At 52.6% G+C, this 13106-nt stretch overlaps 1 protein-coding gene across 1 annotated transcript; it reads left to right on the top strand.

The window, feature by feature from the left end:
• The first annotated feature begins 537 nt into the window (after window positions 1-537).
• On the top strand, window positions 538-4159 carry LOC119105776 (keratin-associated protein 5-4). The gene is made up of 2 exons (XM_037229286.1): window positions 538-616; window positions 3450-4159. Exons 1-2 carry the CDS (start codon window positions 592-594, stop codon window positions 4145-4147), a joined length of 723 nt encoding a protein of 240 aa, XP_037085181.1. The 5' UTR covers window positions 538-591; the 3' UTR covers window positions 4148-4159.
• The last annotated feature ends 8947 nt before the right edge of the window (window positions 4160-13106 follow it).

Genomic DNA, 13106 nt, shown 5'->3' with positions numbered 1-13106 from the left:
TTTCGTGTTAAAGCGCTGTGGAAGGGAAGTGCAAAGTCCGGCATCAAATTATTGGTGTTAATAATTGTTTATATTAATTACACTGTCATGAAATTACTCTGCTTTTATGTGTTCTGTTTCACTTTGACGGCTTAAGATGCTAAAAACCAAAAAGTTCTGTCAGGTTTATGATATTACGTCCATGTCAACTTGAAATAGATGTCTTTGTTTGCTGAAGCCTCAGTCACGAACTCATAAGTTCCATATTTTGTGAATTAATTTTTTCACTCCTGCACGGTCTTTTTGCGATGGAATTTTTCACTCCCACGCTAGTTCAAAAGCAATTCTAGCTCCCTGCTTGCCGGACGACGGGCAAAGTTTTGCACCCGACACACGGCCGGCGCTTGCCGGACGCCGGGCGCCGTTTTGCACTCGGCACACGGCCGGCGCGGTGGCACCCGGCACAAACAGCGATAAGCTGGACGCGCCGCTGCGCCCGGCACGCTATCTAAGGACATGAGTATATAGGCAGGCCTGCCCCGGACCTCTGGCATACTATCCGTGGCGGTCGCAGCTGACGAGGAAGTCACCACCACCGCACAGCCAGCCGACATGTCTCGACCCGGGTGCACTCAAGGTAAGCATCGGCGCACCATGTGCGTAAACGGCTGCCTGCATCGTTCACCATTCTTCGCGCCCCTTAATCATTCCGCGGTGTTCTCGGTGTACCGCTAGCGTTCGCTTGGAAATCGGCGCATTAGCGTATACCGAACAGGCAACATTTATTTTGGAGATTTTCTTCGCTAATGTTGGCCGTCTCGCTGAGCGGTCTAATTACGAGGCAGGTCGCGTTGTCGGTGCGAGATGGACTATGAGCGATGGCTTCAAATAAATGCACTTGTTATAGACTTCAGCGCCAAGTTCTGCGGAATACGAGCCATGTAGAGATTGATATACACGTACATGACATTGTTAACCCATTTTTAAATCTGAATAATTCGGTCTAATAAAAACATCACCTCTTTTCCACGGTGAGCAACATGAACCACTTTATTGCTCCATGTTTGGTTGGTTTGTCATTACTTGCACCTTTTCAGTCTTTCTTTTATACAGTATTAGGTAATATTTTGACATCTCATAAAATAAGAGACAAGTGGTGTATGCTGGTTGAGCTAATTTGAAGAGATGTCTTAAGATGAAAATGCGTTCCGATATTTTTACGGTGACTTCAGGCACAGGTAATTTCAGAAAAGTAACGAGTCCGTTACGTCAACAGATAGCCACGTTACGTCAGGAAATGACGGAGTAACGGACCTCCTCACCTATGGCTATTTGTAGGCCTGCAACTGCCGCGGCTGCAACCAGCTGACATTTTGCTCGAGCATCAATTGTAGCACCGTATTTGCTATATCACGCTATACATATCTGAATCTTAGTCTGACATAAGCTGTGATGCATGACAGACAGCGGGCACCCCGTGCCGCTTTTAAACACTGACGGCTGGGCAGGATGGTGCCGCGCCAGGTGTAGTAGTTAGCCGAGACTGACGGCTGGGCAGGATGGTGCCGCGCCAGGTGTAGTTAGCCGAGACTGACGGCTGGGCAGGATGGTGCCGCGCCAGGTGTAGTTGGCTGAGCCAGGTTTGGGGGCTTACAACTTGTGTACGTCGGTAATAACGTTTTCGAGTCATTTGTAATGGCCGAATAAATGAGTTCAAGTCCACGTTTACTAAAAGCGTCGGTCTCCAACATTTTAATTCGTTTGACGACGTACCTGGTTCGGCAATACGAGTAGCCATGTTTTCATTATGTGAATTTGGCAGAATACCTACTGCTGTGCTCTGCTCACTAACCCAATCAGAAAAAAACTTGCAAGGGTCGGAAGAAAGTCATTTGATCCTGGTAATTCACTCCTTTTTATTGCTGCGGCGCAAGATGAAGGCCATAGGTTATATGAGCTTCTGAAACTTTTCTCGTTAGTACTTTCCTGTTATGTATGATATTTACATATATAGATACACACACACACACACATATATACATACATATATATATATATATATATATATATATATATATATATACTTATGTCATAGCTTCTGTCGCGACAGTTTGGTGTTAAATCACATGAAAATTGGTGCAGAATTTGTTCTCTTGTTGTCAAAATTCAGTTGACCAGCAGCAACGACCGATGTATTTTTTTGTCTCGTTTGTTTTCTACACCTGGAACAAAGTGTGTCCACCTCGCCTTAGACGCGCTATGCTGCTTTGGATTTAGTTCTTAACTCGTCATCTTTCGCCTCCCTTAGCTCTTCTTATAAGCCCTGAGCGTTTGCAATTAGAAAAAACGTTATGTTTGATTCCGTGGCTTACCAGCTATTGTGTAAGTCGTTCGCTTCCGTAATTATTACCTCTCCTTGTTCTTTACCACGTCCCGCTTTTTGATTTCATTATTTAACGACTTCACCTCGAATCATGATCAACAAAGTTACGCATAACGGATCTACGTCTATTGTGAATTGTGTGTGAGTAAAATCGGTATGCAACACAACGAACATACTGCTCAATCACGTTATCCGTGCATTGCCTGATGTTTGGTCCCAATCCAGGCAGGCTGAGTGAAGCAGGGTTGCCGAAAATCTTGAACAAAATCGATGTTCTTGGGCGGCTTGACGCTTTTATGGGAACACTAGCTTTTGTCACACGAATGTGTACAAAAATGCGGAATGTTGCATCGAGCTATGTGGCTACTTTTTAAGAACTGATAACATGATCAGTCTACCATTCTTCGCGTAATTTAATTACATCTCGCCTTTTGCGTTGACCTGCCATACGGCGGCAGCTCAAAGATATGAATCTCAGCTCAGTCTTGGTGAGGGCGTTTTTGTAAAGTCACAGAACATTTGGTGATTGGACTCCCTTAGTTTACTGCAAGTGGCACCCATGTTCACAAGGTCTTGCCGAGTGCAATGTTGTTTCGCTGCACGCGGTTACCTCCTATTTTCATGAGGTCCAACATGAGGTCCCTCCGCCTCCATCTGATTTATACAACATTTCTCTTTTGCATTTTCACAGACACTCGCTCTCAAGGTGCAATAATTATGCAAAGCTTTGTCTTTAATGCATACATTTATGGGAAAGCAGGTCCTTATAATGAACGAACACTAATTATGGTGTTCCCAAATATGAAAGCACCTTTGTCCACGAAGGTCTGCCAAGAAAAGTGTTCTAAACCAAGCAAACAAGAATAGAAAACCTTTTGGCGGTCCCATTCTCTTCCAGAAACATATTTAAATCTGGAAACTTATAACCCCAGAAACCACAACCTCCGCCGGAACGTTTCTTCGCAAAGTAATACATTTCGCGAGAGTACCATGGCACTGTCCTGAACTTATAACAAACAGAAGCCGGGTAGCCGGCGGCCCGCGTGCACCCGACGAGCGCCCCACTCATCCACCTCTTCCGTTCCAGATCAGGAATGCTGCAAGGCTGGAGAAGCCTGCGGCAGCAGGGTAGGCAACTGCTGCAGGGAGGGAACCTGCTGTCCTCGTGGAGACTGCTGCAAGGATGGTCGTTGCAACTGCCGCAACTGCAACAACAAGGGAGACAACTGCTGCAAGGAGGGAGCCTGCTGCGCCAGTGGAGACTGCTGCAGGGATGGCCGTTGCAAATGCCGCAACTGCAACTGCAACAACAAGGGAGACAACTGCTGCAAGGAGGGAACCTGCTGCGCCAGTGGAGACTGCTGCAGGGATGGCCGTTGCAAATGCCGCAACTGCAACTGCAACAACAAGGGAGACAACTGCTGCAAGGAGGGGACCTGCTGCGCCAGTGGAGACTGCTGCAGGGATGGCCGTTGTAAATGCCGCAACTGCAACTGCAACAACAAGGGAGACAACTGCTGCAAGGAGGGGACCTGCTGCTCTCGCGGAAACTGCTGCAACAACGGAGACTGCAACTGCAGCAGGTGCGATTGCAAGTGCTCCTCCAAGAAGGAAGACTGCTGCTGCAAGGGACGGCAAGTGCTGCTCTCGCGGAAACTGCTGCAACAACGGAGACTGCAACTGCTGCAGGTGCGACTGCAATTGCTCCTCCAAGAAGGAAGACTGCTGCTGCAAGGACGGCAAGTGCTGCTCTCGCGGAAACTGCTGCAACAACGGAGACTGTAACTGCAGCAGGTGCGACTGCAAGTGCTCCTCCAAGAAGGAAGACTGCTGCTGCAAGGACGGCAAGTGCTGCTCTCGCGGAAACTGCTGCAACAACGGAGACTGCAACTGCTGCAGGTGCGACTGCTCTAGCGGAAGAAGCTGCTCCTGCCAGGAGGGTGGTCGCTGCACATGCACCGACTGCAAGTGCTCTTCCAAGAAGGAAGACTGCTGCTGCAAGGACGGCAAGTGCTGCTCTCGCGGAAACTGCTGCAACAACGGAGACTGCAGCTGCTGCAGGTGCGACTGCAAGTGCTCCTCCAAGAAGGAAGACTGCTGCTGCAAGGACGGCAAGTGCTGCTCTCGCGGAAACTGCTGCAACAACGGAGACTGTGACTGCAGCAGGTGCGACTGCAAGTGCTCCTCCAAGAAGGAAGACTGCTGCTGCAAGGACGGCAAGTGCTGCTCTCGCGGAAACTGCTGCAACAACGGAGACTGCAACTGCTGCAGGTGCGACTGCAAGTGCTCCTCCAAGAAGGAAGACTGCTGCTGCAAGGACGGCAAGTGCTGCTCTCGCGGAAACTGCTGCAACAACGGAGACTGTGACTGCAGCAGGTGCGACTGCAAGTGCTCCTCCAAGAAGGAAGACTGCTGCTGCAAGGACGGCAAGTGCTGCTCTCGCGGAAACTGCTGCAACAACGGAGACTGTGACTGCAGCAGGTGCGACTGCAAGTGCTCCTCCAAGAAGGAAGACTGCTGCTGCAAGGACGGCAAGTGCTGCTCTCGCGGAAACTGCTGCAACAACGGAGACTGTGACTGCAGCAGGTGCGACTGCAAGTGCTCCTCCAAGAAGGAAGACTGCTGCTGCAAGGACGGCAAGTGCTGCTCTCGCGGAAACTGCTGCAACAACGGAGACTGTGACTGCAGCAGGTGCGACTGCAAGTGCTCCTCCAAGAAGGAAGACTGCTGCTGCAAGGACGGCAAGTGCTGCTCTCGCGGAGACTGCTGCAACAACGGAGACTGCAACTGCTGCAGGTGCGACTGCTCTAGCGGAAGAAGCTGCTCCTGCCAGGAGGGTGGTCGCTGCACATGCACCGACTGCAAGTGCTCTTCCAAGAAGGGAGGCTGCTGCTGCAAGGACGGCAAGTGCTGCTCCCGCGGAGACTGCTGCAGCGGCGGCAGCTGCCGCTGCTGCCGGTGTGGCTGCTAGGAGCGCGGCTGCCGCTCGGCCTGCCAAAGAGCGGCTGACCGCGGCGGCGGGGCCCGCGGCCGCCTGGGAGGCTCGGCCGCTGGAGCGAGGCTGCTCACGAGCGGCCCGGCCCGACAGCGCGGACGGATGGCGGCCGGGCGGCCGTCACCCCGCCACCGCGCGTCCACCGCCATCGGGATAGGTGCAAACACGGTGGATCCCCTGAGAGACTCGCGGGACGGCGACGAAGCCTCCAGTCAACAGGTGCCACCTCGGAACATCGCCTGAGGAAATCAGTGCAGGCGCGACGGAGCCTCCGACGGCATCGGGGTGATTCGTCGCAGATGGAGAGGCCGAGGAACCCAATCAGAGAGGGTGTAATTGAGTGCTCGATAAGTCAAACGCAGCCTCCGAACTCTGAGAGGCCCTGCGCACGCGATTGAGACTCTGAAGGGTGTGGCGCCGCGGTGGGGAGCCCCTGCCGAGCCGGGTGAGGGCATGACAGAGCCACTGGTGAACCCGGTATAATCTGGAGGGCCTGCCGGAGATCCCGGCCAACTGCCCAGCCGGGACGACGGTACAGGCGGTCGTGCGCTTTGACCGTCACTGAAATATACTCTGTGGGAGGGATCGTCAACAGGGGAGACGAGAAGCGTTGTACTGCCCGTGGACTGGTCTCAATAAATACAAAAGATACACAATGTTGTCTGGATGAATGAATCATGAGAATCTCGACCAAAATACAAGAACTACTTCAAGGAATGATTCCGAGTCAATACAGCGCGCAGATCCAATGTTGAGTTCAGCAGCCGCACCCGACGACCAGGTGTTCGCTGAATTCTTCTGGGCTGTCACACATGGCTATTCCAAACTGTTGTGTAGGCTTTAGTTTCAGAGCACATACCAGGTAAAATTATTAGCTACATCGCGAACGAACCACCTGAGATGCACTTTTTTTTTTAGCCCTGAGGCCATTTTACTTTCGGCCTACCCAACGGACCGGAACGGGCGGGCTCTTTGTAGAGCCGTAAAACAGTAAGCCACAGCCGTCAGAGCTGTCGGCTTTACGTTTGGGAAAGCGGCAACAGGTGAAGAAAGTCCTCCGCATGCATCACTGTTTCTGCCAAAAACACCAAAAGCCGTTAAGAATGCTGCTTCTTCTACTTGATATAAATTGTACCTGACGAATTACATCCAAAGATTCAGTCGACAGGTGTCTACACCGCAAACTGTACATTTTGATGAGTTTTACTTAGTGTTGCACAGCCGCCTGAGCCTAGCCTTTTGGTGTCCAGCCCTATCGGCGCAGCGGCAGATGAGCCTGACCTTGATCCCCGGCGTGCTCTACCTCCCGCTATCGCCCCCTCTTACGTGTAAGATGACCTTTCTGCGTGTTTCTGGCCGGGGCCTGCCGCCTGTTACGGCCGGGTCCAGCCAAGAAGCCAGGGACCGCCAAGGTCGTCCATTTCCTCCGTTACTCAGCGCCATTTATTGTTTGTTCTTTTGGGCTCGTTCTCGCGCCAGCTTCGCACCCACGCCTCCCGGGATGGAGAGACGTAACGCAGAAGGTGACGGGCGCTCGGTGTTTGTGTTCTAGCTCTGATAAACATCGCAGTGCAGGAGGCTCGGCTTCTTCCTCGCGACCCTAAATTCTAACACACGGAACTGCTTTATCGTCCTGACTACGCGGGAGGTGACCGCAGCCACGACGAAACTATATTTTGTCTGCGATGACCTCAAGCACACGCCATCGCTTAAATACCACTATACGAGCTGTGATATATTCTTTGCGCCCCGTCGGACGGGGGATGGGACATGGTGAGTGCCCGATACATATATTGACACTGGTACAGACAAGCTCACAGCCATTTCGATCCTCTCAATTCACAGTTACATTTGTACATAGTCCCCGGTGATTTTAATGCATACAGCCGGGTGTGGACTATAGACAATGAGGCGCTGTTTCCCAAAGGGTGCATATCTCAGCCCCCACTCTGCGGCAGTCGGTTCGTTCTGCCGGTGATACCTTACTGGGCCGGCACCAGAAGCACTGCTCTTCTTTCATCTCTTGCCTAAATGTACAAATAACTCTATCTTAAAGGCTCTTAATAAACTATGGTCGACCCGTATTTCTTTTTGGTTTCATGGCGGCAGACTGTCATGGCTCCCCTCTCCAAAGCGGGGAAACACACACAAAGCCCTGGCAGCCGCCGCCCCACCGCCCTTACAAGCTGTTTGGATAAACTTTAAGAGGGTGTGCCTGCCAGGCGTCTGTCAACGGCATGACATCACAAATGACCTTCATCACAAAACCACAGTAGTTTCCGTTGAAATCGTGACACTATCAATTACGTCACGATGTCCGAGACTGACACCCGTCGACCTTCAGCCTCTCTTATCACGCTACGGCAGCGACCTTGGGCGTCAGCTGAGCGTACGGCATGACCTGTGAACCCACAACTCATATTCGCACTTTACAATGTTGGGTTCAAAGGTCACCTTACGCAAGGCGCTATCGGCTCTTAGCCGCGTCATCTTTTCCCGTTAAACGCATACCAATGGTTTCTGCTATCAAAAAAACGTAAGGCCTAATGTCTCCGAAGGAGCCGTCTCTCCCGTTTTATCCCATTCATTATCGACGAACATTTTGACACCCTCTCACCGCCAGCTCGTTCTTATTATTCGCTGATGGCAACGTCATTTGGTGCTTTACCGTCGAACACGACCACTGAATGTCACGTCTGAGAGACGCTTCAAACGGGGAAGAGAGGGACCTGATCTCATCGCTGTCTTAAATTTGTTCTCAAAACTCGGCGACGGCTTTAGTCGGCTGCAGACGCACGCCTCCGGGTCGTCTCCTTCCATTTCGGTCTCGATCACTGCAATATTCCTTTCGCCTGGTCCTGCAAATCCCTTAATGTTTTTCTGAGCTTCAGATCATCGAGGCAAAAACACGCTGAACGCATCCGTCCCAAACGTCTCCGAAGATTGATTCTGCTTTGACGCATCGCTGGTTCGGATTGCAGCGCTGGTCGTCGCATTGAAAGTCAGCTTCAATCCCCTGTTCCACTCATTCTAGACGGAGACTCCGCAGCACATGCGGGCGCAAACAAAATTTCGCTTGAAGCCCTTGATGCTATTCACATGTGTACACGGGTAGCAGTGTGAGTGCCTCGAACATCTCCCGCACGCGCCGTATAGATTGGATTACATGTTACTTCCCTGTACAAGCGACGAATGAAGCATATTTTGCGGCGCCTATCCACCAACACACCCGTCCCTCGGAGTTTTCAACATTTGAACATAGTGGCCCCCGTGGGATGCGCCTCCCCTTTTAAAACGCATTGCATGCATGAATGTATCTGCGAATAAATGACAACACATGGGGAGACCCGTCGCTCACTATTTTCAACTTTATTACATGCATGAAGATGTCCGCAAATTTCCGACAGCTTTACAAGTGTTAAACTGTGTTTTCAGCGCGTGAGATCTTCGAGCTCTGTCAACACTCCTCCACGGCAAAAAACGAAAGAAAAAATCCCGTGTACGCCTCTAGTCGTCTTACTTAACACTCAGCATGACGTCATCAACGCATCAGAGCGCCGATCCATGACGTCATCAATGCATCAGAGCGTCGCTAATGACTGACCATCACCTCCCGTGTTAACATGTGCGGCGTCTGAGCCGGCGGTCAACCGCGACACGGAGCTGCTCCAGCGGCACTGGTCGCGCTCCAGAGCGCCGATCAGGACTGACCATCACCTCCCGTGTTAACATGTGCGGCGTCCGAGCCGGCGGTCAACCGCGACACGGAGCTGCTCCAGCGGCACTGGCCGCGCATCAGAGCAGCCTGATCAGCCGGCTGTTTGGCTTACATTCAGCCCACCAAACCGTCTACTGATAACCTCTTGGGTCCAACATGATCTGCCCAATATTATTCTCTTTTCTTTCCAAACAAAATACATGGATTCCAGCTACTTTAACGACGGCTCAGAATTTTCAGCAATTCAACACAAAAAGTTAACAAGATAGACAATCTCAATGGCTGTGCAGTCACCCATGCTAAGCACCATTCCCAGCTGTGATACCATCCCAACAGGGAATCTGTTCCGACAGCCAAACTATACGCGATGCTTCTTGCTCTCCAGCACGTCAAACAGAAAGAGCATCGCAAGCGGCGCGCAACCGTCTCCTGGGACAGCCATGGTTACGGCCACCCGTTCATTCTCATCGGACATCTCCTTGTTCGCGATATGCGCGCACACCATCACCCATGCGTGCAAGGTGTCCACATACCACACATGGCGATTCCGGGCCACAAATGAACAACGGCCAATGGGTGAGCGTATTTACCCAAAAAGCTGACGCAGCCCTGACATACCACCACATCAGCGGCATTGCCATAGGACCACACCGCCGTCAAATATTTCACTCGCACATCTATTCGACAGTTTTGGCGACAGCTATGCATTAACAGCACTACAGCGCAGCTCCAAGAAATAAAGCCGGACAGGAAACTATGGCTTCCGTTTCGCACCGAGATCTCACGAACAAACTGTTTGGTCGCAACTCACTCTGAATCGAACACGCCAAACTCATTCCCAAGTCTCCACTTTATAAGAACAGCGACCTAAGTCCTCCCTACTGTCCAGGTGTTACGGTGTCCGCATGATTTCCCGTCGCAACAAATACGCGAGTTCACGACACGCTGTGAGACTCTGGTCGCACAAATGTCGCAAAAAGATCTGGAGTAGATTGTCTTTCGGTCCGTTTTACCTGTTTTATCCATGTGAACATGACAGCTTTTTTAGTTCGTCCGTCGTACTGATCTACTTGGCAGCTTGTCATCCAAAGCTGTCGGCATATCATCGCCCTTTTCCGTATTTTTTCTCGTTGGTCTCCTGACTATAATTTTCTCGCACCCCTGAGGTTACCCATTTATCACAGAATGAAATGGGTCATCTGGGCCGAAAGATCTGAATTCAACCGAAGAGAACAAACAGCCCTAAGGCAATATCGATGCGTCACGCTGCATGCTGACCTTTGAGATCTCACTCTCGCCCAGAAAATGTCGGAATATAAAAATAACGCTTTTTGTGCACCCGCATTCAAACCATAAACCAGCTTTTGCAATCGCAGCTATTTATCAAGTAGGTGTCCAATTTCTGCATTTTTCGTTTTGGTCTCGACGCGTATATTTGCAAACGCCAGCCATGGTGCCACAGCAACAAATAATTCTAGGCTCTGAGTATAAAACACGTAAAACAGTATAAAACAAACGGTGGTTAATGTCATCCCTCTTTTTTGCACATGCCATGCACGAGGAGCATTTACCAGGTGGCGCAAAGAAAGGCTGCTCAAAGCAGGAGCCCGCACACAAAAAGACCCCGGCAGATTAACACCGCTTCGAGGAAGAAATAGTCCCTACTAAAAGCGCTGGCACTCTCAGTATTCGGGTACGGCATAAGCATCCATGGTAGCTGCAACGCCAGACCCAAGGAACGTCTTCAAAAGCTTGTCAATGTCTGTGTATGGGTCACCACAGGATGGCGAAAACACGACCGCATAAGCGATGTGCTTCGCATGTTCAAGTGACTGTCTGCCCGTCACCTTGCGGCGCACCACATGCCTTACCTACTGAAACCAGCTTTAACATATCTGGTGAGCGCAGAGCCATAGTCGAACAGTTGGCGACACAAGGCCAGGACAGAGGAGGTCACGCGCAGCAGGACAGAGGCCTTAGTCTGTCTCCAGACCGCACAGGTTCGGGCAGACGGCGATTCAGACATCGATCTGCAGCGGCATGAACTCATGGCCTCCTGAGATTAGACTTAGTCCACCGCGGGCCTTTAAGGCATGGTTTAAACAACATCTCGGCCAGACCTAGTATGATTCTTATGTGCCAAACGAGATGCATCAATCTGTTCTGCCACGCCGAGTGTACTTGTGTTTGTTTGAGTGTCCTGAAAGCGCGTTTTTCCTGCGCAGTTATTTATGATGCCGACTCGAGCTTTATATTTTAGCCAAATGTAGACATGGCGCAGGGAAGCGCGTTGGCAAATGACGTCAGGAAATACAGGGATGTCACACACATGCAATCAGAGCTGTTTTAGTATCGAAACTTAAGACGCTGCTTGGCCGCTAAGCCAAGTGATAAATCATCCTATCCAAGCCTCAGGACGCCCCGTCAGATATGGGCAGGTGCTATATTGCCATGAATGGCGAGATCTCTCCAAGACAGCCGACTGCGGCCTGACATGAGGCTGAGTGGCGGCTGTGCAGCGTAGACTGACGGCTACGGACCCGCTATATCTCACGCTTTAGCGACAGGCTGGAGCCATGTCGGGTGCTGTCACAATTCTACTGTCTACTTAGTCTTCTAGTCGAGTCTATTCTACGTCCACCGGTCGCGAAGGTTACATTCAGCCCACGCCAAAAACACTGAAGCCATGCCCACTCCGTGATCGGAGAAGACCCGGAGGCACACGGCAATTTGTTCCCAGTTAACGCATCCTGGCATGCGTCGTTTCGCTGTGAACCCTCATGTACCGACCGTAGCTTACAAGACGTGCTGAACTTCAGGTACCCAAGAAAAGCGGAAAACACGAAATCTGTGGATACAGTGCGAGGTTACGACTACAACCAAAGGTCAGGGTCAACCCTATATGTGCGACACGCCACTCATGAAAACTCCCAAATCAGTACTGGCACATCTCCCGAACTGATCGGCGCTTCGGTAGGCGTCGCGGCCGTGGCGCCGGCAGTCCGGTGCGGAACGCGGCTCACGTGGAGCCAGCCGACGGCGAAGACATCGGCACGGATCAACGCCCAACACCGCCGCCGAACGCGGCTCTAACCGACACTGCGACAGTCCGGTGCGGAGCGCGGCTTACGTGGAGCCAGCCGACTGCGACGACACCGTCGCGGCCCGGCGCCCAGCTCCACCGCCGAGCGCGGCTCTGACCGAGACTGCGGCAGTCCGGTGCGGAGCGCGGCCCTGACCGAGACGCCGGCAGTCCAGTACGGAGCGCAGCTCACGTGGAGCCAGCCGACGGCGACTGCATCGGCACAGCTCGACGCCCAGCGACGCCGCCGAGCGCCGGTCTGACCGAGACTGCGGTGCCGTTGGTCGGTGCAGGTGGCGGGTGGCCGGACCGCCCCGCCGCGGTCAGTCGTCGCCGGTACATGAAGTCGGCCCGTGCGCCCAGGCGCGATCGGTGCTTCAAGCGTCCGCAACGCCGCCCCGGCATCGCCGTCCGTTCGGTACTCACTGAGCTCGGCCAGGACGAAAACGACGCCCAGCGCGGCGCGCTGCACGTTGTACTGCGTCTTCTTCTCCAGCTTGTTGCGCGGCTGCAGCAGGAGCAGGAGGCGCGGCAGCACGCTCTCCTTCAGCAGGCGGCGCCGGTTCGTCCCTGCCACGGAGGGCGCTGGTGACGGACAAGCCACCGGGGGACCTACCGAGGTCCGAGAGCCATACACGACGGGGGGGGGGGGGGGGGGGGGCACGGGACGGGCGCCGACACGTCCCTAGGTCTAGAGCCGAGATGGGGAAGGGACGCATCTGTCGTCGAATGGCCGCTCAGTACAGCGCGCCACCCTCTGGCATAACCCGGCTGCTTGGCGTGAGATTCACGTGCGTGCTGAGGCGACCTCTATCGAGGAATCCGCACTCGTTGCCTCGGGATGTATCCAAAGCTCGTGCCCCCGCGCGTTTGTTTGAACCATCACCTGCACCCTCGACACAGTGACACGAGAACGGCCTATAACAGCCACGATTTTGTCATGGGGTAT

This window comes from Pollicipes pollicipes, unplaced genomic scaffold, assembly GCF_011947565.3.
Source record: "Pollicipes pollicipes isolate AB1234 unplaced genomic scaffold, Ppol_2.1 Scaffold_6138;HRSCAF=7277_pilon_pilon_pilon, whole genome shotgun sequence".
Classification (NCBI taxonomy): Eukaryota; Metazoa; Arthropoda; class Thecostraca; order Pollicipedomorpha; family Pollicipedidae; genus Pollicipes; species Pollicipes pollicipes.
The sequence above is the reverse complement of the archived record's forward strand: the minus strand, read 5'-3'. Positions and strand labels throughout refer to the sequence as shown.